At 40.7% G+C, this 25512-nt stretch overlaps 2 protein-coding genes and 1 non-coding gene across 4 annotated transcripts in view; 2 read left to right on the top strand and 1 right to left on the bottom strand.

Moving 5' to 3' along the window:
- LOC106104473 overlaps positions 1–20306 on the top strand; it is a 29739-nt gene extending 9433 nt beyond the window's left edge. Inside the window, exons 1-6 of one of the 2 annotated variants that reach the window (XM_013284545.1) lie at positions 1091–1305; positions 8032–8111; positions 15973–16026; positions 16143–16322; positions 16478–16669; positions 17076–20306. In XM_013284545.1, coding sequence (XP_013139999.1) covers positions 1304–1305; positions 8032–8111; positions 15973–16026; positions 16143–16322; positions 16478–16669; positions 17076–19363 — 2796 coding nt within the window. In that variant the 5' untranslated portion in view covers positions 1091–1303 and the 3' untranslated portion in view covers positions 19364–20306. Of the gene's footprint in view, positions 1–1090; positions 1306–8031; positions 8112–15972; positions 16027–16142; positions 16323–16477; positions 16670–17075 lie in introns of those variants that run through there. The other variant, XM_013284538.1, reaches the window with a different exon arrangement.
- On the bottom strand, positions 966–1047 carry Trnas-uga. Its single transcript has one exon. It is a non-coding gene; the product is annotated as a tRNA-Ser (tRNA).
- Positions 20307–24011: 3705 nt separating the features above from the next.
- Positions 24012–25368, top strand: LOC106103962. Its single transcript, XM_013283884.1, has 2 exons — positions 24012–24589; positions 24786–25368. Exons 1-2 carry the CDS (start codon positions 24437–24439, stop codon positions 24927–24929), a joined length of 297 nt encoding a protein of 98 aa, XP_013139338.1. The 5' UTR covers positions 24012–24436; the 3' UTR covers positions 24930–25368.
- The last annotated feature ends 144 nt before the right edge of the window (positions 25369–25512 follow it).

The raw sequence follows: 25512 nt of genomic DNA, 5'->3' as shown, positions 1-25512 counted from the left end.
TAATTTATCTAAGTAATATAGGCTATGTTTTTTATTACATTTTAAATTCACGCGGGTGAAGTCGCGAGCATAAGCTTGTTAAAAATGTTAATAATTTTGAATAGATTAATAGTGACAGCATATTTACATTTATGTATTTTCCAAGAAACAATACCGTTTCACCATTTAATACGCTGTAAAAAATAATAATAATAGTTCTTAGAAATTATCGGTAATTACCATAAACTGTATCAATACAATACATAGTTCGTAATCGATATGCTATAATTATATTAGGATTTATTACAATAATAATCACATTATTAAATAATAACATTATCAACTACTTCTGTCTTATAATTCGATTAATTAAAATAAACGAACCACGGGAAAGGTTAATGCTGGTTTACATTATTCCATTTTCAATTTTTTTTTTATCAATTGAAATCCTTTTGTAAAAGGCTAGTGATTTTTTTAATCTGTGTCTTAAATAGTGACTATGATGTAAATTTTTGGATCGCATAATGATTAATCTAATTCGTCCCTTCATATTTAATGTAATGTGTACGATGTATCTGCGGCAGCCATGATGTTTGCGAGCTGTTTACATCGTACCCGGGTTGGCGGGCTAGCTAACTGACAACAAGCTGCACAGTGTTTACGTTCCGACACACTGTCTCCGAGCCCCCCGTGCCTCCCTGTGCCCCTCGTACCCAGCCCCACTGAGCCCCCCTTCGATGCATGCAAATGCATCTTTGAATGGGATTATTACAAAATGTTATCTGAAAAAAAATTATGCCTAAAGATTAGAAACTAAACAATTTACACTATAATAAACAAAAGTGGTAAATAGATAAAATTGTAATGTTTCAATTATTTGAAAACTTAAAAATTTTTTTATGATTGAAATGATTCATAGTTCAGTCAATCAACATTATAATATTTACAAAAGAAAATAAAATAAAAAAAAACAAACAAAAAGTGATCGCTGAGGACAGGATTCGAACCTGCGCGGGTAGAACCCATTGGATTTCAAGTCCAACTCCTTAACCACTCGGACACCTCAGCTGTGTCTGCTACGACGAAAATTTGTATTAGTATTGGCGCAAGTTCAACCAGTGTGGAGTGCGCGGAGCAGGCGAGTGGTCGTGTGACGTCAGAGCGCGTCGGTCGCACAACCATACAGCGCAGCGAATATTGAATAGAAGTAGTTGCGGTACCGTTGCTCGGCGTCGTCGTACATTTTGTGCTAATTTGTGTTTATGTGCGAACTTTGACAAGGAACTTAACGTTTTGTGCTATTTTATTCTTCTACTGCGATTCCATGTAAGTTTTACCTTCATAGTTTTTTTTTATATTCTATTTTATTGATAATTTGATTGAGTCTAAGACGACGAAAATGCAAATCGATTACAAAATTGCATTAAATAATAAACATAACATTATTTATAAATCTTTTTTAAAATTGTATTATTTCATTTCAGTGATTCGTAGTTGTTTATAGATAATAATTTATTTTTTTAATAAATCCACATTTCAAGAAAATAAAACAATATGCACTTTTAGGGTGATTTTGGCGTAAGAAGCGTTTATCATCCTAGTAATCTTAGTAATTTAAAAAACTGCTGACTAGCTCCTATTTAATTTATAAAGAGACACAGAGCTAAAATAAAGTCGGAATTAAACCGGCTGCTCGTAGCGGCCACTCTGGCCAGTAGTCAGTAGCGGTGGACAGTCGTACAAGTGGCCAGTGGTCGGGCTAAGTTAACAGGCCAGGTGTGGTCGTACGTGGACCCGCTGGATAACGAGAGAATATTTATTAATAATTTCTCAATAAAGTTGTATCCCAAGCTTAAAGTCTGTACTTTGTCGAGAATATCACATAATTTAGATGTAATAGCAACTATTGCGTTTTTTGCTTTAATCCTTGCCTTATCGAAGGTAAATGTTAACTCGTGACTCACCGTTGAAGCGGTCTGTCAGTCGGCAATGAGCCGGAGATCCCGGATCAAACCTTTCTCCCCCGGCCTAGGCTCTCTGTCACATCGATGTTATGTAAATTGGAGTATTACAAAATATAGATGTACTCATGTCCACCAAGATTATTTTATTGCAAGTAGCGCGTTAATTATTCGCTTATAGGTAATCGATTAATGTTCTGCGAGATGACGTCATAATGTGAGGTCACGGACTTGTCGGTGCCGCCGCTGTGTCATGAATAATTCACGCAGATAATTAGACAAAAACCTGCGAGAACCTTACGATTTGTATGATGCTCCAGTAAATAATGCACATTTTTAACAAATACGGAAAAAAATTCCTTGTGGCAACCACTTAAGGATTAAAAGCTTTATTTAATTGACGTGAATTTAGATTTTTAGCAGTAGTAAGCTCCAACTATATTATTAATCTGTCAGTTTGTGCTTAACTTTTTAATTGTACCTTGTAATTCTTTAGCAAAGAACTTTCCTATTGGTTAAACATTTTTATAAACTGCGTGATTTAATTGCAATGTCAGCGCCCGCATCGTAGTTCGTCTGCCGAAACACCTACCTAACTGGGTCATTGACAACTTGATAGCGCAGCTCCACTCGCTACTCGCTACTCGCTACTCGCTGCAAACAACAATAAAACGGTCGACATTGTCTTAAAATTTAATATACCGTTAGACAAACAGATGAAAGATTTGAATTTCGCAATATGCAATTCGCACACAACTTTTATAGTTTTATTTCTTGATTGTTAGTTTCTTACTGACATATTTATGTAAATGAATTGCAAAGTTTAGGAATTTAAACACGTAATGTGACATAAGTTATTTGTAGAGCGAGGGCCACACCTCGGCAATGTTTCCGAGAACACTCGTGATATTATTAACAGAATAGGACACACATCGATAGCTTTGACCTTTGACAAAACACAATATTTATGAAGTCAAATGATACGAGGATATTTAGGTATACAGACGAAAGATTGATTCGGTTGGTTTTATATAAAATGTCGACAAATTCATTTTTGATTGTATATTAATTCAACTCCTAGGATAGATATCACAAAAGCCATAGTGGCGATTCTGCTTGCATTGGATCGTTGCAACAAATAATACTCAAAGACGGGTGATGGCGGAAACAGCCGCTGCGGGCGAGTGACACCGCTTTCTGCAAACAGCGCACAATGGCCAGGCCTCAACAATGCCCCTTTGTAATTACTTCAACGTATTTACTACGCGAGTATCGGCGCGCTCTGTTTGCTCAACTGTTTCGCCTCGCTGTCGCGTCGCTGAAAGATCTCTTCATTATAATTTCGCGATATGTATTAGAATTTACTCTTTCAAATATGTAAAATGACGCATCAGATGATGTGATATTGATAGCAGTGCAAACTGCATAAGCAAGGAATCGTTATGCACCATTCAAGTGCAATGAGCAAGTATATTGCATATGCAAAAGTTGATAGCGTCATTAGAGATGGGTCATCAGACGAGTCTAAAAATACCAGCGGCCGGGCTGGCGTCGCTGCGTAGATAAACCAAATAAAGGCTGAGTCACGTCGCCGGTCGAGCCTCGTCCGCAGCGGACGCCGAAGCCTTTTTGCTCAAGTTTTTGCGGCGGCCGACGAGGCATTTGCACATAGCTCGGAGATATTACCCATCGCATCGCCCCGACCGCGATCTCATCAGAGTCTATTGTTATTGGCTTTTTGTAGCTCATCTCCGTTGATAAAAAAGCTATGTTCTAACATTAGTTATTGTTTGATAAATTATTGTCACATTGTATTATATTTTATTCAGAATTTTGTTATTATGAAACAAATATGAATTGATATGCAGTGAGAACATTCCTTGCGAATTGCAGAGCGACGTAACGCAGAACGCGCATAAGATCAATCGATAAACAAGATGTATCCTTGGTATTTGATCAATAAGATTAGCTAGTGATCTAAGACCTCTGCACATTCCTGGCGGACAGCAGTGACACACGGACAGACTGACATCGACAGCGAGGCATTTCAACTTATCGTCAATCGACATTCGTGCGATAACTACGTAAGGAACTGTTGTCGTTTATATATATTGATAGATTCATTATCACCAAACTATGCTCTTTTGTTATCTATTTTACTTGACGAATTTTATTTTGTTATTCTTCTTTTTATGTGATCGAAGATGATATTACTTTCCTTTTAATAACAAAGACACAAATACACGTGTGTACAAGTAAAATGTGTGTCTTGACACATACCGTTCTTGTGCTAATGTGTAGTGGTGTTTGCTTTCGTGTCCTACGACTATAAATTTAAAGACCTCGAGAACAGTTCAGACCTCGAATATTATGTATGTAAAAAACCAAAAATTTTTAGAACTTCCGGCGCCACTTAGGAATTTGCAGGGTATGTCCGTGTTTAGGTGCTTTTAGCGAGTTAGTTTATTAACTTCTAAATGTCGATGACAATTGAATGTCTAATATTTTATCGATTGGTTATCGTTAACTTGTGTATGACTGCGCGGACAACTACCTCGGGTTCCAGTCATTGATTATTGTTGGTGCTAACAGGCAACGTATCCTTCAGTTGGAATGTAACGGTAAATATCCATTAAATATGTTGAACACGACGAAAGCAAAATATGCGAATTAATTAAATTTTGAGGAAAAGCAGATTTAAATTGACATGATTTGTTTTTGATATAATCTGATAACGGTAATTGAAGATGTTTTCAACAGATTTTATATTTACTCAAGTACAACAACTTTACGTATAAAACTAGTGTTTCCAGAAAGTTTTTGAAATTCATGTGTTGAATGAAAATGTGTATATGGTAAAAACTCATTGAGCTTGGATATGTAAATCAGTCGGATATCGTGTCGTGACGACATGGGTGTCGCGCGTCGGTGCGCAGGCGCAGACGAAAGTGAACTGAAATGCTTAACGTGTGTGACGCGCAATTAGTCTCACTGACAGCGTTACTATGAAGCCAACAGGAAACTAATCTATTTCTTAAAAAAAATTCTACAAATAGTTAGTTAAAGGTTCCTGTCAGGTATTGTCAGTTTCGAGTGACGTCACATGCCCACATCGGCCGCGCAAACAGTTCACAAATCAGGGCCGAGTCAATGTTTGCAGCTGTCTTGTTAGACACCGCCGTCAATATTTGAGGCCAAATCGAGCAGAAATACCACCGTAACTATTTACCTGCGCACTATACGTCAGTGCTGAGTACACAATGTCTATTCTTTGCTGTGACGCTGTGTTTTCCTATCAAATAACAGGCGGGGTAGAGAACCGAAGGTTGTTGCTAAGGTTACCTCGGAATGATTCGTCAAGTCCTAATTAAGATATCTAGATGTTAAAGTTAAATGTTACTTGTCGTAGACACCTCTTGCAATTTGGTTGCGTTTCTTTTGAGCCAATGATTTTTTTAAATACCGTTTTGGTTCTTCTGTCCGGCAGATTTTTTTCAAATGCTAACAACATGCAGGTATTTGACCGCGCAGGCACAGGGTCAGGAAACTGAAGAATTATCCTCGAAAAAATACAATTCGCAAAAAATATAAACCGCAAAGCAATCAAAGCGTCCAAATTGAAAAATTGCAAAAAAAGACTCTGTGAAACGGGCGAGTTGGCGCCACCTGCCTACTGGGTCAACGAACGCCCTCACAATAGTCGGAAATTCATTTAATATACATATAGGTTTTAGATCTTATATTGAAGAAGACTATTTTTAATTGAGTGGGAATTGTAGATGAAAGCATAACTAAGCATTGTGTTATTATGCACTTTTTGGTACTTGTGGCTTTTTCATACGGGACTTTAAAATATTATAACAAACAAAAACCAGATGATATGTACACAAAGCGATTTGATTGCATTTAACTGAGATTCCCACGACACAATAGAAAATAAAAAAAGTACGTTAAGACTAGAAATATCGGTAGAATTCAACGAGAATCTTTTGTCCAGTTAAAAATACAGAGTTTTTTAAATTAGACTTTTTTATTCAAATCGAGTAACAAGAGAATTGATAGAAATTGGACATTATTCAATCCAATTTACAAGATAATTTCCCTCCAGAGACGTGCCGCTGTAGGAACAGACGCGTCAGCCCTGTTGCCATTCTGTCGTCAGCACGTACAAATTAACTATATCTAAAAAAGTAAGCGCCACTCTTAGATTGTTTTTTTTTTTGTTTCGTTATTATAGCTTTTCTTAAACTTTGTATGAGGTAAATAGTCGAAAAGACATGTGAAGACGCTACACGCTTGCATTTTTGTTGAAAATATTTATTACAAAAGTTTTGACCTGGTCAGATGTCATACATGATTTTTTTTTTTAATTTAAAACTAATGTCACATTTATTTCGTTACTATTTATGAATTATTCATGTTTTCTTTTAATTCATTAAGCACGGTAACGTATGTAAATGTGTAAAAAACGTATGTATAAGTAATTTTAATAATTATGAATTAAATAACCTCAACATTTCCCTGTTCGTCTTCCATATACAGAGAGAATACTGACATGACAAAATGCAGATTGTATCTGTAGGTGTGTGCGGCGTGCGGCTTGCGGCGTGCGGCGTGCGGTGTGCGGTGTGCGGTCTCTGTGGTTAAATAATCAGTTAATTAATCACAAGGCAAGCTTTAAGGCTTTAAGTTGAATAGGCTTCGACATAAAAGGAATACCAGTTATTATTTACTATATCATTCGATCTCTTGAAATTTTATAAATAAAAACATCCATTTATGATTTTTATTGAGAATCATTTTTACAATGTATTTAAATTATTATAAAGTACTCGAAACTTACTTCTGCTTGGAAGCTTACTTAAAATAAGATGTATATGCTGGGAATTTCGAAGTCCATTGTTCCAGTAACATAAGTGGACCTTTCGTGTCGGACTTTCACACGGAAGGCGGGCGGCGGACGGCCGGGAGGCGGGCGGGAGCTGCGAGGTCGATCATCCAATTGAGGCTGAGATTGATAAATGACTACCGGTCACCGGCCACGGAATTACCTGACGGCTCCCCTTTGTGACCGCTCTCAGCGGGAATATGGGCCATCGGGCGGGCATCTGCTGCCGCCGCGCCGCCCGGTCACACACAGATCGAGGTTACGTGCCTAACTGTCAATTATCCGATATTGGAGCATTTGTACTTTCTAAAGCATCGTTAAGACGGTGTTTGGGTGATGGTCATTGACCCCGAGCCGCTGCGTTAAGCACACTGCCATTTGCTCCAAGTGCTCCGGGATTTCCCCGCGTCGTTATGTATTTCGATGCATTTACCTTACGATCTAATGTGCTACGTAACTAAAGTAGGTGACTTATTAAATTATTTTCTTGGCGATACGTGGAAATCGCGACTATTGCTTTTACTTTATAGGGCTAGATTATGTTATATAGTGTTCTATATGTCCTATAATATCTTGTTAGTTCAATAAATAAGTAAATAGTTGAGTATATAAGAGAGCCTGCATGCAGCGGTGGTGGAGTGGCGCTTGTTTGCGGTCGATGGTTCTCATTACGAGATGAGATCAATTCCAAAAGGAAAAAGTAGTGTGCAAAGCATCGAGTTGCATCAGGTCCGGTGACCAGGCTCCAGGCCGTCAGGTCGACGACCTGCAGCTATGCGTCTGCGCCTGCGCACTCTGTCTCCGTCTTTTTGTCTCTCATCTTATTTTATTTGATTGCAATCAAGATAATTGTGATGCAACGCGAGAAGCGATGTTTTTATTAAAGTTGTGAATACAATTTCACAAGGATGACAAATATAATAAAAAGGATGTCGAGGCTCGGTTCAATTGATTTAATTTGTTGGTGTCGGTTGTGCGCGGTTATATTGACTGGCATGTCCTTCCATTGTAATGGTTTACATCGCTTTTCCTTGTTCGATGTCACCTCAGTAAACTTTACAATTTACCCTATACCTTCATCAGCGCTTCAATAAGATGGTATTTCGCGGAAAATTATTAAAGATACTTATTTCGATATGTAGATTACTCAAGTCTTTAAGTAAAAAATAATATGTGTAATAATTAAAGTGTTTGTTGTTGCAGGTGTGAGGGCTCTATGGCGGTGGCGAGGGGTCTTTGCGCGCTGGTCGCCGCACTCTGCCTCGCCTCTCTCTGCAGCGCGGGTGAGTGACTATCACCATTTTCTTCAACACGCTTCTCCATACATTACTTACATCTTCATCTTTACATCATACTGATTTATAGATTGATAAGTAGTAAATGATGTTAGATGAACCTTAACGAAAGTCCATTCAATATCGCGCAAGCTTTTAAGTAACAAAATATTTATAACATTTAATACTTTTGAAATAACTTAAAATGTAATTTATCATATTTGTAGATATTTTACAAAACTTTGTTATATTGACGGTTAATTTATTATTGCTTCAACAAATATTAAGCAATATTTCAACATAATTAAGTCGTTTGAACTTAGCATAGTTATGTAATAGGTACGTCGTCATTTATGTTTACTAAGCACAAACCACTGAGCGCCGTGACTCAGCTCGTGCGCCGGCTCACGTTGACTGAGACACGAATTTACCAAACTTTAAGCTCGCCCATGAACTTTATAAGCTCGCTTAGATCGTGTCTGTGTCACTGTCTGGAGACTGCCACCTTGATACTATTAAAAGCGACATAGAAAGAAGTCAAAATATTTACTAACTAGTATGTTTCAAACGGAATTTGAAGAGCTTTCGATCTATTTGGAACTCGAGTGTGTTGGTGACTTTTAGAGGTAGTGTATAGGAATGTCGGTTAACCCCTACCTGCCGTGCTACTCGCTCTGTGCTCATGTGACATGTTTGGAAATATTTGGAATAACAACATGATGACGCATTTGCGAGACGAGACCTTGTTGATTTGAGACATTCGACTGACATAACACTTGCTAGGACACAGAGTAGGTGAACAGAGTAGAACCAGATTTTATGAATGTTTATTTAACTCTATAGACATAAACTGTTGTTACCAAAACCCATAAAAGAAACCTTATTTATTTTCAGCTGTAGCGTAGGTTTTCAATGATTTTAATTACTTTTTTTTCGTTTGTGTTTTCCTCAATGTTAAATAAGTAATTGATAGATGATGACAAAAAACTTTACAGATGAAAGATTTTTCGAAAGTGAGTTCTTTTCGTACTCTGTGACAGTGCGATTCAAGTGACTTCTTCGCGGAAGCGGCGAGTTGTATTTAGGCGAGGTCAAGGTCCACCGGTTCGCATTTCGGACGAGAATCTCTTCAACTTTTATTTGTACCGCCTCGCTCGAATTGCACGAGTGGAATCTCTCGTATTACAAATTATGCTTGATACTGGAGTCGGAAGGAGGAATTGAACATAAGTGATGTGAATAGCGTATGAAATGTATGTAGCAAGAGGAACGACATTTATTGTAAGAGTAAATTATACGTTTCTGTAACAATTATAAACTTATTACTAATTTGTGGTTAGCTTGTTTATTGTCTGCAAAGAGCTCGAATAAAGAAACCGTTTGCGGCGAACGCGAGCATACACAATGGTCGTCTGCGCATTGACAGCGACTTCATTATAAAATATACCATCGTACATAAAACAAGTTATAAAAGTCATCGCTTAAATTACTTCGATCCGTTTGAATGGAATATCGTGATCACTACAAAAAGCATAAAAAACTGGCACTTGATGGTGAAGTTATATTGCACTTGTAAAGGTATTCATTACAAGTTAATTAGAGTCTCGAGGAATGCTGCTGACAGGCGGCTGCAGTCGTCCTATAGCTCGTAGTTACAGTGGCGCCAACTTCGCTTACAGCCAGCTACACTTTTGAATATTCATGGCTCAATCAACTTTATTATTAAGAGTGTAACACTAAGAAAAGTAGCATAGAGATGAGTTGTACTGTGTCAGTGTACAACGTGACAAGTGTCTACGGAGGTCGCACCCTCTTGCGTGATGTGCCTCACAGAGATGCGCGCTCATTATTGAACGCGGTGTGGTATGTAGCTGTCTTAAAGTATTAAATTGTTAACCCGTCTGTTATTATTTTTGATGTAATTTACTTTAGTTTATTGCTTAATGTATTGTTACATCAGAATAGCATAATTTAAAATCTTATAGTCAATACTGATTAGTTTATCTTAATAATAAATTAAAATTTGCTAATAGTTATGATTAGTTCATTAAAACATCGGCAAGGAACTTGTATCTTCGAGTGCCTGCATACATATAAATCTTGACGTAATGTAATGTGCAGTTGGTTTGCGCTTAGGTAATCAGTTACGCGTACGCGCTAATTACAAAGTGTAATTTGAAACCAACTACCGTTCTAATAATTTTCATATTACTACAGAATATTTGAACGTAATTTGATTGTAAAAGTGAACATTTTGTTTCAATCGGAACATCATTAACTTCAGACTAATTATGTTTGTAAATTAATATCTTTTGAATGATTTTGAGTTTAATTTTTCTCTCAGTTTGGTATGCTTGCTCAAAAGACATTACTTATAGTAAAAAATAATACAGATTATCATAATTAATATTTCCACAACAATGTAAGAAGTAATTGGACAGTAACTTACCATTCGGGGCGCGGTGAGTCATGCGCGGAATGCCGCCGAGCCGGCCGCCGCCCGTAGCGCCCCTCGAACCCCGCGCACCCCCCGCGACCATCACAGCCTCCGCAGGCTCATCACACATCTCAAGTAATTGCCCGACAGGATAACTGACGCAATCATCTTCAACACTGGCATATCACAGGAGACCTAAACGTTGCAAACATTCTGTAGTTTATTTTTAATATTTGCTGCTATATTTGGAGTATGACTTATTGTAAACATAAACAGAGCCTTTGCTTTCGTAAAGACAAGCTTTACAATTTTATTGGCAGATGTGATTTACTATTTCACAATACTGTTATTTTAATTTAAATCTTCGAATCATAGCAATAGATCGCTAATGTAATAAGCTGTGGCGATAAAAATATCATATTTAATTCGAAGCATTATTTATGCACGGTTATAAAATTTTAATCACGCATTGCTTTTAATAAACAAGTTCACGATATTTTATATCATGGAAAATATTGCTCTACAATGACGGTAGCATTGACGCAATGTCAAAAACAATTCGACTAGAAGCTGAAGAATCATAATGCACCATTTCCTAGGCGTTCTATTTACGTCAGCACTCGGAAGCTTTCAAGCGATCTCTCGGAGCGACGTTTCCTCGCTAGGAGGAGCGCTTTTCCGTCGTAAGGGGTCATGTCACGCGGCGCACAACTGCCGTCATGTGACATACGGAGGAACATTCATGTCGGGACAATATCGCGCCGAGATTGCAAGGTCCATCGCGTACGCACGGATAACATCAACGACCCGCCGGCGATGCGACACAGGAAAATGGACGCTTCGCCAATGTTATGTCATCAACTTGAGCGACGTCGGCTTGTGTTGCTGTGCATTGTTCCATCGCTATTGTGCCGTTTGTGTGATATAATCTGTTGCTGTCATACTTTGCTTGTTTATTACTTTACATGTACTACAAGCAGCCAGGTCAGTAACGCAGATAATGTGGTGGAGTCACGATGGTATCAAATTACGTAGGTTTTGGTTTTCAAGTTTATTGTAACTGAACTTTTGCTTTACTCAGAACAACATGTTGTTTACATTTACATGATCTAGACGTGAGCAGGCACAGGTTCGCGCACGCACGTCGCTGCGCCGGCAACTTGTATGGGCTGGACGTGTCCAATCTCGAGCCGCTACGACCCTGTTATAATCTTACGTGACTGTTCACTGCTTACACTCTGGACATCATCTAAACAGCAGAGCCATTATCCAGTAGTAGCAGTCTAGCTGATAGTTTACGTTGTCATACTTTTCAAATAGGCGGGCTGTAGATCGTAGACTATTTTTATGTACCACAGGATGATTTGAGACGTAAAGTTATAGTAATACATCATTGTATGATATTATGATACTTTCCATATTAGTTTCTCAAACATGTTATTTGTTTAGTTTTAACACTATCGAATCCCACTCGTGTTTATAAAACATTTACAAAGTACGACTATTATTTAATAAAGTATCAAGCGTTAATTTAAAGACTTAAGTTCAGTGTCCACAATATTTATCACCAAACCAAATAATGGTAATACATATATTAAATGTAAACTTCCCGTCGTGCGTGGTAAAGCGGGGTGGAATTGCAACAGATAAGCTATTTGCGTTGTCTGCGTTGGGGGAAAATCGATGGCGTCCGTTACTGAGCTTGTGTTTCGTGACAGCTTGGCGTCATCGCGAAAGAATAAATACATTGCCGCTTCCGCACTGGAACTGTGGCACGCGGTGAAGGTCGCCGCGGCAATGCACAAGGTTATTGCCAAACCGCACAAGTTTCCATGCCATAACTCCGTTTATGGTAGAAGGGAAAATTTGATGGTAATGTTGTTACGAAGCGTCTTGTTCTTGTTGTCTCTGTCTCACACGAACTAAGGATATGTTTTGTAAAGTTAGTAATTTCACTGTTTGTGCGAACTACCGACGGGCCGAAGTTGCGCGCAGTATTGACTAGTGATGCAATCTATAATAGATGACTCTTGAATCTTCATTAGGTGTAAAGATCCAGAGACAGGTTCTTGTATTTGTGAAGAGTAACAGGAAAATATGATAATCACTTGTTTGACTCATTCCAAACAAAATATTTGACTTAAGTTGAAAAGAGAGGCTTGGCAATACAAACGAGATGAGTGATGTGACCTTTACCGTAATAAGTGGACATATGCCCTTTGTGTGACATCAGCTTTGATTTTCCTTCTCATGACACGGCTAAAATCGTGTTTTGTCGCAAAATAGATTCAAATTTCAAGGCTTACGTCCGGTTCACACTTGGCCAGTACAGTTGACGCTCAAAAACTGACACGCAAAACCTGGAACACTAATTGACGCCAGTAAATCAATGCAATCTATGACTGGCAGTCGCAACTATCCAAGTGTACTGGCCAAGTGTGAACCGCGCATAAAGTTGTATGTTAGTTACGTAATGATGTAAACTGTTACCATTCAGTCATTCACCATTAATGCAGGAACAATAGGTCCGCTAGGCGAGCGTGCTGGCGCGTGTGCGCTGGCCGCGGCCACGTGCTGCCGTGTCACGCTGCGTGATGTCGAGTAATACCGTGTTTGTATACAGTGTACTATAGAATAAAGTTGTTTACCTTTGCTGTAACTGCTAAATTTTCTATAATCAAATCTTTTACAACAAAACCTGTAAGTAAAGTGTAACTGATACGACGACAATGACAGTGATCCACATTCCTGTCTCAATACCGGTGTGATGTAAGGTGACCGTTATCAGAAGGTCTACGGCCTCTAGTACTCTGCCAGGGGTGTTGCGGGGCCGGAATCGCAGGGTCGCAGGGCTCGAGTTCGCGGCGATACGACGTTTAGCTCCGCTGCGCTTGACTACCCCTGGCGATAATTAAGTCATCACATAATAATTATCGTGATACTGAAGACACAGCAAACATTTACAGCATTAGTCGGATTTATTGTTTCTTAACGATTAATCCACATAAGTCCTTCGATTAAGCGAGAGTAAAAACGAATATAGAAAAAGCACCCTAGAAAATCTTTTCTCGTCATAACAGGCTTGAAACTAAATAATTGTAATACAATAAACACTTGAAACGAAGCTCGTGTAACAAATGAAATGTGCGTTTAAACACGCAAGCAATTATTTGGAATACAATAGCATACGAAATGTCCAAACAAAGCGGCGTTACTAAAGCAGTCGCCTCGCATCGCCTCGCCTCGCCTCGTGTGTGTACTGCCTTCAACAATCGATGACTCAACCGCGACAGGACACGAGCAACACACGTCACACGTCGCATTAAGAACACGTGCTCACTAAAATAACAAGAATGGTCATTAAAATACTAACTTATTGTACTTCTGTAAATCTAGTCCAGTCGTTTTAGGCTTCAAAACGTCCCAATACAGCGGATATACCGATCAGCGAAAATCCTTCCGCCTTTGTCGTACTTTTTTTGGGGATGCGGCGCTTATTAAAGTTCAGAGATGACGATCTATCCGTTTTAATTTTCAAACGAACATACAGACACTCGGTATATAATATATTATGCGGATTTGCGGTGCATCGTAACCTGTTACAAATGATTGATGATTCTATAACGATGACAGCTACTTGCGTCACGGCACGCACTCGACTCCCGGTCGCCGCCGCACGCGCGTTTCCGCACGCCACTGCGTTATCACACCACTCGGTGCTCACAGCTCGCAATGCCCAATTTCACGGTTGCAGGTAATGTTGTTACAAACTCAATTAGTTATGTTAGCGTTATGACCTATTATTCACCCAAAAGAAATGTAATAACTAACTTGTCTTCGTATTAACTACATAGGCTTACGGGTCATGTATTCTGCTCCTTAAACGCCCATGTTTATAGCTAAAGTTATTTGTTTTTATCGAAAATCGTTGTAAGAATGCTAATTTTGAACAGTTTTTTGATGTTAATTTATTAATTAAAACTCCTCAACAAAGACTCGGCATGAACATAATGCAGTTTTTACATAAATTCTTGAATAATATCCGCGTTCCTCCCGATGTGACCATGAGAAGCGCGGACATGTACATTTCTACGACGCACCAATATGATAAATAAATCAGTTAACGTGTCGTTTGTAAAAAACGTGATATAACGACCCCCGGGTGCTGTGTCCTTGTTATTTTTCCATTAGGAAAATGTCCGGAAGGCTTTATGGGCAATAAACACTTTTCATGAGCGCTACGGGATACCGCCCACAGATTAACAAACCACGCGTCGCATAAATGTAGCGGTAAAACCGGTTTAAACCAATTAATTCCCAAATTAAACAATAAACATACTGCAAAAACTGTGATTTATGGTATAAATTTCTCTTGAACTGAATATGAAACTAATTACAAAACATACAAATTTAGAAACTCAATGGCAACATAAAATAATAATTGATTGTCTACTTCTTTGGCACAAGAATAGAAACATATATGGTTTTATATTTGATTTATATTACCGATAATAAATGTATAGCGATGTCTAAACTCTACGGGACACAAAGTACATAAATCAAAGCAATATGAGTGCGGTGAGGGAGAGGGGCGACCTCCACAGCCCTCGTTATTTATTCGCGTGTCATCCCGTAAGAGGGCTGACGCTGAGGATCATCATTCAAATTATTTCGGTGAAAACGAAAACGCTTGTAGCGTCGTTGTTCATGATTTTCAATTTATCTGTAGTAAATGTATTTTTTTAATTTATAAGTCTTCTGAACAAATAACAGGATCTTCAATACTGTAGTGATTTTTACTTTTTCGTAACAATAACATTTATGAAATTAAAAACATTAAAACCAATTAGGAATGTGACTATAATATGTCCCAAAGATCGGCTAAAAACATGCAACAATAGAGTAAAAGCTTTTATACTTAGGCGATAAAAACACGAGGAATATATTCAACTCAACAATACATTATTGCGGAATACTGCGCCACTCTCCAACGAGCGAGAATAAGTTAGCGGGAGTTGAGAGGGTCGCGTTTTCTTCGCAGATCGCTTTTTCTGACGAGAGCTCGGAGGGCACGGGAGGAGGGCAAAGGGGGGGAGGGCAATTAGCCGCCGGATTGTACAAAGAGGTTTCTTTGTTCGCCGAAGCTTTCGGCCGCTCAAAGACTCGTCAAATTAGCCGGCGGATAGGGTTTTCTTTCAGCCCACTCCAGTACTAAAGACTGACTTTTTTGAGTGATAGAAAAAGTAATGGCTTCATTTTACTTGAAAGGAATTATTTATAAAGGTATCATTATGTATTTTTGTCCGTGACCATCTCAAGCTCTATATCACAAAAGTTATAATCACTTAAATTTTTTTAGACATACAGTTCACAAGACCTTGTGTATATATTTATTTAAATGTGTCGTAGTTAATTAATTTAATTTCATTTCAGGACCTGTGGGCCCTCTTCCGAATGTGACCAGCCTAGATCTCGGCCTCAAGGAAGGTAAGGAAGTTACGATGTAATAGTGCACATCAGTACAAGTCTAAATTAATTCCTAATGACTTCAAGTTAAATTACGTAGAAAGTCAATTCCTGAAGGGCAGGTACGTGTGTTGCAGGGGGGTGCGCGGTTGGCGACGTGGTGTATATGCCTGGCGACGAGTTCGGCGGGGCGACCGCGTGCGAGCGGTGCCGGTGCGCACACGGCGGTGTGCTGTGCGAGCGTGAGCAGTGCCAGCCGCGGCCCGGCTGCAAGGCGCTGCACCGCCCCGACCACTGCTGCCCCACATACCAGTGTGGTGAGCTCCTTTTACCCAACACCTTCAATTCTCTTACCTTTAGGAATAAGTACAAGAACAATACAAATTTACAGAACGGACAATAACGACACAATTTGTATATCACCAGTAAGGTGATCATTCTCCAACAACTTAACTCGTTGTTTGTGTTTCAGAGTGCGAGCAGGAGGGGCGGGTGTACGGCAACGGCGAGAAGCTGGTGGACCCGCAAGACCCGTGCCGCGTGTGCTACTGCCAGGGTGGCGAGGTGGTCTGCCGGCGCATCGCGTGCTTCGTGCGTGACGACTGCTCGCCGCGCCGCGTGCCCGGCCGCTGCTGCCCCGAGTACGATAACTGCCCGCTCAGAGGTCAGCTCGCACCAAACACTACAACTACTGTTTCTTTATTGAATATTTTGATTACTCGTTAAGATACGTCTTCCTGAAGACATGCGCTTTCTTTAATATTCATAAATATCGCACCCATTCACGTCAAAGACTATTTGATGTTCGCGCCCGACAAAATAACATTACATTGTTTAGAATTGTTTTTTATACTACCATAGAAATGTAGTCTCTATCTCTATCTCTATCTACTAGCTAAAAAACGAAAATTTCTGAAGTACGATAATGTTATTATCAAATTAAAAAAGTCAATCGTGAATTGTTATGCCACTGATTGTCCTGCTTCGGCTCAAAAGTAGTTATATCAAAATTAACTATGAAGTATAGGTTTCTTAATAATAATGATTGAATGTATATTTTGGCATTTCAGGTGTTACAACGATTTCTGGGATTACACCGGCGGCGCCCAGTGTGTCCGCGCTGGGAGACCCGGCAGCCAGCGTCGAGCCAACGCCTATTAAGGAACCCCTAAACCCGCCCAAAAATGAAATAACAATCAAAGAAATCACTCCCGTCTCTGAGATACCAGTTATTACTGAAGTGAAAATAAAGGAGATTCCGCCCTCGCTCGGTGTCGATGAATATGTCTCGTCCAAGTCTCCGCTCATACCGCGCGAGGCCACCTCCGAGAAATCTGAAATTGATAACATTGAAACACAGGAAATGAGTAATGATGAAACATCTGCATCTTTCAATACTTCCGCGCCCACGGAAGCGTCCAAATCAGGTGATGAAAGGGATACCGCCGCGCAAGGCACCAACGACACCGCTCCCTCTAAGATCAGTCTCTCGACACAGGATTCGATAAATAACAACATCTACACCGCCAGCTTGCCCATAGCCGTCGCCACTGCGGGCTCGCCGTCGATGTCAACTAATGTAGCTTCGGTGCCTCCCAGCAAATCTTCTGTGATAGAGGAAGAAGATACTTCCTTATTCGATCACAACCCTGCTTTCCCCCCGATACCTGACGACTTGTCAGTGGCAGGAAATCACGAGGAAGAAGTATTCACGGAACAAAATATGGATACTGAACACGTGTCCGTGGCTCATGAAGTGATGAATGCCGCGAGCACAGCGGCCGCTGCGGAAACAGTTGCCGCGAAGGAAGCCGCCACCGCTGCTACATCGAGCTTTACTTCCGAAGCGACCTCGGCCGCGTGGCCTAACCCTCGGGAAATTTCTTCGGACGGGAGCATCACCGAATCGGATGAAAGCGTCACTATAGTTACATCAAAATCTAGGGAGAGTTCTATGCTCAATTTGCGGTCCGTTTTACCCACGGAGATATTAAATGTTCCCTCTCATACGGGGCTGTCAGTAGAGATGAGCGACGGCACCGCGGCCCCGAGTACAGAGTCGCCAGTGACCAGTCAAGGCGCGGAGGAGGTCAGTGAAGCAATTAACTTAAATCCCGTCGATGGCATCCCTATGAGCACAGACGATCCCGATTCCCTAGAGCTCGAAGCGGGCGGCAACACCACGGAAACATCGGCGCGGGCGAGTGGAGGTAATGTTCCGCAAGAACAAACCACTAGTTCCATCTCAAAGTCAAACATAGGCACGGAGGTTACGTCGCAGACGGAATTGAGCTCCTTGCCAATCGAAACTAGCGACCAAAATCCCCACGACTCGTCTGAAAACATAACTAAAGATAGATCATCGATGTCTACGGTTGATCCCTTGATGTTGGACGATAGCTCTGCCAAACCTAAAACAGGACCGTCATTCGTGGAAAATCAATCTTTTGAAAGCTTTGAAACGACGGAGATCGGTTCCTTAGCTTTAGGTTCGCAAGAAACTGCAACCGCGGGCGTGGAATCGATTCAATTATTCTCCGACTCCGGAAAAAGCTCCGCTCTTATCGAGCAACCGACTGGCAGGAATAGCAATGTATTGACCGATCTGATCAAGATAGTCGGCGACGTGGCCGCCATCGGAGACCACACCGACTCGCCCGAACTCGAACATCAAACTGCGAGTCCGACGACCATTTCCGACTCCGAAGAATTGATACCAGTCAATGCCGGTTACAAAAGTAAGAATAAAAATTGGAATCTCAATTCCATAACCGAGGTGCCGTTCAAATCTAAAGGAAGTAGCAAGCCTAAGGTCGTCGAGATTGAAGATGAGGACGACACCGATACGATAACAGACTCTCCGGTGCCCAACGATAAAGTGGAGCCCACCACGCGACGGCCCATCATAGACAACGTATCGGATGAAAAAGCTGAAAACAAAACGGAGAAGAAAGATATAGAGATCATAACGCAGTCCTACGTGCCGACGTTAAATAGGCGACCTACGAAGGTGATCATGAAGAAGAGCAACGAGCGATCAGTAGGAGAGCGGCCCGGAGCTGGCGAGGTGACCACTGACGGCGGAGGCGACTCATCAGATGCCGCTAGCGATGCAAGTGTCAACTCTGACACAACAGTTGCACCAATGTCGGAGGCTGCTGCGACGGAGGCCACTACGCCGAGCGCCGCCGACAGCACGCCGAGCGCTACCGACAGTCCGCCGAGCGCTGCCGACAACCCGCCGAGCGCTGCCGACAGCACGCCGAGCGTTGCCGAGAGCACGCCGAGCGCTGCCGACAGCGCGTCTGGCGCGGACGGGCCGGTGCAGACGACGGACGCGTTCGGCCCCGCGCAGTGAGGACGCCGCGGGACTGTCGATGGAACCTCAGCTCAGAAAATTAGCATTTCATAGTGAATAAGTTTCGTTCATGAAACTAAGTTAATGTAGAGACTATTAGATTTAAAGAGTTTAAATTACCTTGTCGTATTTAAACGTCGACTCAATTCGACTTCTAGCTCTGAAAGATCTCTTGGCTGGATGTATATTTTTGATTTCAGAGGCCAGGTTGTACCGGTCCGATATACTAGCTGGACAAATTATTTATAGTTTAGATGTAATCATACGAGAGACGCGATCCCTTGGCGTCGTGTGTGTCGTGTGACACCGGGCGGAAGTTTTATCGTTAGATAAGTTATTTATTTTAGTGAGAAATGTGAGTAAAACGATTAGTAAGCAAGCAAGCTAGTCACAGGGAGCCGGCGCGCGCCGCCACTTGCCGCGCCGTCGCACCGCGCAGTCGCAGCTCCTGTAGCATTCCGCAAAATTATAACTCGTGCTCATTCTTTCACAAATGCAACAAAATTTGGTACAAAACGAATTTGATATAATCAATTATGAACCTTATGAATATAGATGTAGATGGTTTAGAATTATATGAATGTTATCGCACATAGTCTACGTTATTGCACAAAGTGGCTACTTGTAGCGGTAGGTGGGTGCGTGGCTCGGGCGCACATCGTTTTAGATCATTCGTTTGTACGTGTCCTCGTCTAGAGACCGATGCGGTTTCGACCATTTTATTAGTTTGTATTGATGTCGGCCAGCAGCAGCAGCAGCAGCAGTAGCAGCAGCAGCCTGCGCTGCGGTGACTGTATCGCGTTACGCTCCAAGTGAGATTCCTCAAAGTGCTCCTTCTTGCTCCGGAAGACCGTTTGATTCTTTTCCCGGGCAATAAGCGCATCTGCTCATTGTATTATTTAATACTTATTGTTTTTTTACAAATAAAAGACATTAGACTGAATTAGTGGTTTTATTTTTTTTAACAACAGTACAAATTTGATGCAGTACCTACGGCTGTAATGTTTCCGTCAGTAATCTGTCTTAGTCAACCCTCTCGTTATAAGTGATACGACGCCTCATTTACTCATACTGGACATTAACAGTAGTCATGTCGCGTCTCAGTGACTCGTTTAGCTGCCGTTAATTATAACAAAAATGAAAGTCTTCAAGTTGGATTTGGTAAATGTATATATAATTTTCCACATTATTGAAAAAGAACTACACATCATTCATTAACAATCTAATCTCCGAAACGGCTGGGTCGATTTCGACCGTTGTTTCACTGAGGGAGAAGCTGACATAGACGGGCATATTATAGGCTACTTTTTTTCATCTTAATACTGCGTGGACGAAGTCACGGACAACAGCTACTTACCTAATAAATTACATCGCATATGGAGGCCGCATACAAAGGATGTGGTACTTACTGATTGGGCGACAGAGTGCAGTTTGAATCACATATTTTAAAAGTCATGACTTCACAGCAAAGACCAATAGACTTCACTATATTTAAATAGGTAACAAGCAGAGGTACACAAAGGCGGAGGATATGATGATTGAGACATGTAATCGTGTGACCTTAGTGGTCGGCAGCCGGCGCTCCGCGAGAACATCAACATCGCAGTTCAGTCCCAGTGACATGTGTCGTAACTGCCACAACCTCGTGCGTACATTCAATTATTAAAGCAAAAAAAATATTAAACTATTGATATTTTGCTACACCTCTACATCGGTTTTAGATCCTTACCGTCCTTAGAAGTTTTAAGACTAGGGGCAGCAAGGCACCTTTGGACTTCTTTTAGGTTTTTCTAACAATTTAACTCTCTGGAAAATGGACATTGGGATGATCTTGTTTTTCTATTTCTATAAATATGTATGGCACATAATCAAATGCTATATCGTGATACTTTCCGCCCGATGGAAGCTACACAAATCTTATACAATATGTAACTACACAGCCGTGGACGCTATAGGCACGCAGTCGCCGTTTGCTTATCTTATAAGGAAACTGGTTCAAATCCGCGCATCGACATCGAAACTTGACTTTTGCCTGCGCTGCGACTGCGCGTTACTTTACGTAACGATATTATGATATGCTTTTTGAACTACTTCTGAACGCTTTAAATAAACTTGAATTCGAGCGATTATTTCATATTATACAATTCTCATATTATATTATTATTAAATAAATAATGTCAAAATCAACAAACTGGATGCAGTTCAAAGTCTTAATAAGATATAACTAGTGAGTTAGTTCTATGTCCATATGTATAGGTCTGAGAGGAATCCGCGTGCACCCTTCTAATTTAATCGGTGCATTGGTCTAATGCTGACCGCATTTTCACATTCCTGTGACCGCACGATGTGCAGACACCACATTGGGAGCTTCATGCATCTTTTTGCTTCTGATTCGTCTAGTTTGTACAACAATTGTTATCCATTATGGTTTTTATTGAAAATCTTAAACACAAAACATCTTGCAAGCATCATTCAAATGCAAATGAAGAAGGTGTAAAAATAATTACAGATTTCGAACGCAAGTCAGTATTGCGTCTTTAATGATGCCAGCAGTTTCATCTTAAATTTATATTTAAGTATGTGAAAATATATTTTCGTTTATGAACTCGGCTTTGTTCGACTGTCGTAGATAGTTTGCGGTTAACGAGACACGTTACTGTCTAGAGATGTACATTTCATATCTTTGATAAATATATCTTATAGACGAAGTGCGCCTTTCTAATTAAGATGTCGTCATTTAGGCAAAGTTCAGGCGCCTTTCTACCGCGTGTATAGCGGAGCGGAGCCCACTTGCTACTTACTTACTACCTGCACAGAATTTGACTTGTATAAGACATGTAGTGATGTACCAAACACTATATGATCTGGCTGGACATCGATATTACTTAATATCAGTTTCGCAAAACGATTAAGACTATTAAGTTCTTTTAATTTACTATGTTAATTATCAATAAATGGCATGTTTTTAGACGTGTCATTGCAGGATTGGTCTGGAAAGAAGTATGCATTTTGATGAGTAATTGTTTATTTACTTTTTACTATTTACTGTTTCCCTGTCGTTTATTGTATGGCAACTTTGAACCTCGTAGCAATTTCGTAATGCGGCGATGATGTAAGGTAATGGCGATACTACCGAGTTTTGTGTAACAGCCCTAACGTCTATACAACGATGCTCAAAATTCACTTTCGTTTCTACATTACGGCCCGCCAGCGGGCGCGCCGCGCTGCATCGCAGTGTCTATACATATTAATGTGAATGAGGCAGCGCGACGCGCGCTCAGGTGGACTCGCATTACTTTCATTGCTACAGTTATATTTCTGGACAAGTTGCGTCACATGTCACGGCAGATGACCAGAAGCGGCAGCAAATATCATCACGTATAGTACATTCATAGACGTTATAATTGGGTCTACACTTGGAGAATTTTGGCGCTTTTTACCAAAAATTTCCACAATATTTAATATAATGTGTAATCACGTAACTTTTTTAGGACTCGCATCGTACATTAAATACGCTAATTTGTTTTTAAAATGTCTGTTAGTTTTGCAAATTCTAGTATAGTTTTTTTTCACATTGTCTATCATTATTTATTTAAATTTGTATAAGCTGGCAAAAATTGGTCCCAGAACAAACATTTGCACTGGCTCAGACGTACAAATTCACAAACAGAGACCGGTCATATTAACATATAGATATCTCATCATTTTACATTAACAAGTAAGCAAATTTGTTTTTTAATAAAATTATACTTAAAGAATGTGAGTTATTGTTCAATTGTAAACGAATTTGTTCAAGCTCAAAGATATCTATCGGCTCAAGCTCGGGTGCCACTGAAGAAAGCTGGTGGGGCTCATCCTGCCCCACGTCAGTACTGCTAACCCAACAACCTGTCACACTCCACCACACATAGATGTGACCACTGTTCCCTATTCACAACGACGCAGATTGCTTTCAGATATCCAACCTGTCACTTGGCCACTTAGCGCCTCTCCTCGCATTGCGTATCCGCAAGGTCATGATGACAATTCGTATATTTATTTTACTCAGTATCGAATAGTATTCATATACTCAATGTTGGAGCAACAATAAATTTCGTCACATTTACTTGTAAATCATGGAAAGCTGGTAAATGTAGGATGCAGTTTGGTCACAGCGTGCACAGATGTAGAAATGCAATGTGATTTTGGCACGACTTACCTTTGTGTACTGCATTCGTTTAGTCCTTTTCAATGTTGGGCCACTAAACGCGCTGGTCGACTTACCCTAATTGAAATTTTGAATTGCAAATTTTAGTACATAATGTGTCTGCATCATTCTGTGTTGCATTGTATGAGCCTCATTTTGGGATTCTTGATAGCAATTAAAATTTATTAGTTATGAGTTAAGCTTTTGGCACAGCACAGCACAGAGTAGCAAGTGAAGCGTACCAATAAACTAATTGCGAAGGTCAATAGATTTCATTTATCGCATTCGCCGATAAGATGAGCAGCTTTCGTAGCCCCGGCCGATGGTGAGGACGGTTGCGCAGACGTATGCGCAGGCGCGGTGAAAGTGGCGCGGGGTGCGGGGCGCGGGGCGGCGTGGGGCGGCTATATGAGCGGGCGGGCGCCGCGCGCGCCGCACTCCGCAGCCTGCAGGTGAGCTCCTACACAGCCTACGCTACACTCCACACCAGCCTTGTTGTTGTACCATCAATATTCAATAAGAAAGTGTCAATTCGTGCTCACGTTAGGAAGGCTCTAATTTAGTCGTTCAAAGTGAAAAATTCTGTGTCAATAGTAAAAGTGGTAACGGACCTCAGGGGCCGAGGGTCGACTTTCGCGCGCGTCCGTGAGCTGCCCGCCGCCGGCGCCGGGTTTATGTAACTTGTTTATTGAATTAGTGAAGTCGAGCTTCTTTCTAGAACTAATACGATTATGTGAATTAACCTTTATTCCATTAATCGATTCCCGTAAGAATTGGACGTATTGGCGTAGCCGACTGCGTAGCGTTCGCAATTGTATTGTGTTTTCAGGTATAAGTAAATGTAATAAATTGATATTTCAGTTGCGTGTATTTGTAACAAAGTGAAGATGAGGTTCGCCGTGTTGTCGCTGGTTGTGTTGGTGGCGCTGGTGTCGATGGCGCGGGGCGCGCCGCAGCGGGAGGGCGCCGCCTTCACCAAGGAGGCTATCAAGCAGGCGCAGAACACCTTCCTTATACCCAAAGACGCTGAAATCCAGAAGGTAACGTAACTCAACTACTTTATAAGTTCAAATACATACTAGTTAGGTGTGTTCATAAAGTAATTAGATCCTACAATACATTACTTTGTGTCAGATTTCTTTAATTTTAATCAAAGACGCACAATTTGAAACATGTGACAGACAGACAAGAAATTATTTTGTAAAAGTTCTCTTATAACTGTAAAATGACCAACAGGTGCAGGAAGGTATCGAGTTGGCTGCGTACGAGTCGATTCCCGGCAACCAGAAGATCGACCTGCGGCTGATCCTGGGCGACCAGGTGCCAGAGGAGGTCATCAACAACCTGCAGAGCCAGGTGGACCAGGTCGGCCGCCACTAGACCGCTATAGCAACTTTAATATGAACTGGACACCGGTACCCTTTGAATATGAATACAACAATGTTCGCAAATGAACTAGGAAACCTGTGCCGCTGGTATCAAATGACAATGAAACCGCTACAAGACAATACAAGTTTGTCAAATGTCCGTCCAACCAGCTAAAATACAAAAGCAGAGCATAGGTCTATCAAGAAGTTTATTACAATCTCAACGATATTCTAGAATGGTTTAGAAGGTGCCAGTGTCCAGAGGAGGCGGTGCGGTGCGGTGCGGTGCGGGGTGGGGCGGGGCGGGGCGGTGTCCGCAGATGTTGACTAATATTTAATTTATTGGTGACGCAAGTACAAGACAGTGATTGTGATAAAATACCATCTCTTTTGTATGTTTGTAAATAAAAAAAAAACATTGTTAGTAATAAAGTGACGAGCTTTGTCCAAAACATGTCGTTTCCTTTTCTCTGAATGTATTTTGGATTTACTATTTAGATATAAAAATATTCGAACACAAAACACTTTACGACACCAAATAAAAAATATCTGGATAGACTGGTTAGACATTCGAATTAATTGAAAAAATGCAGACA

Source organism: Papilio polytes, unplaced genomic scaffold (genome assembly GCF_000836215.1).
Source record: "Papilio polytes unplaced genomic scaffold, Ppol_1.0 DF824270.1, whole genome shotgun sequence".
Taxonomy (NCBI): Eukaryota; Metazoa; Arthropoda; class Insecta; order Lepidoptera; family Papilionidae; genus Papilio; species Papilio polytes.
The sequence above is the reverse complement of the archived record's forward strand: the minus strand, read 5'-3'. Positions and strand labels throughout refer to the sequence as shown.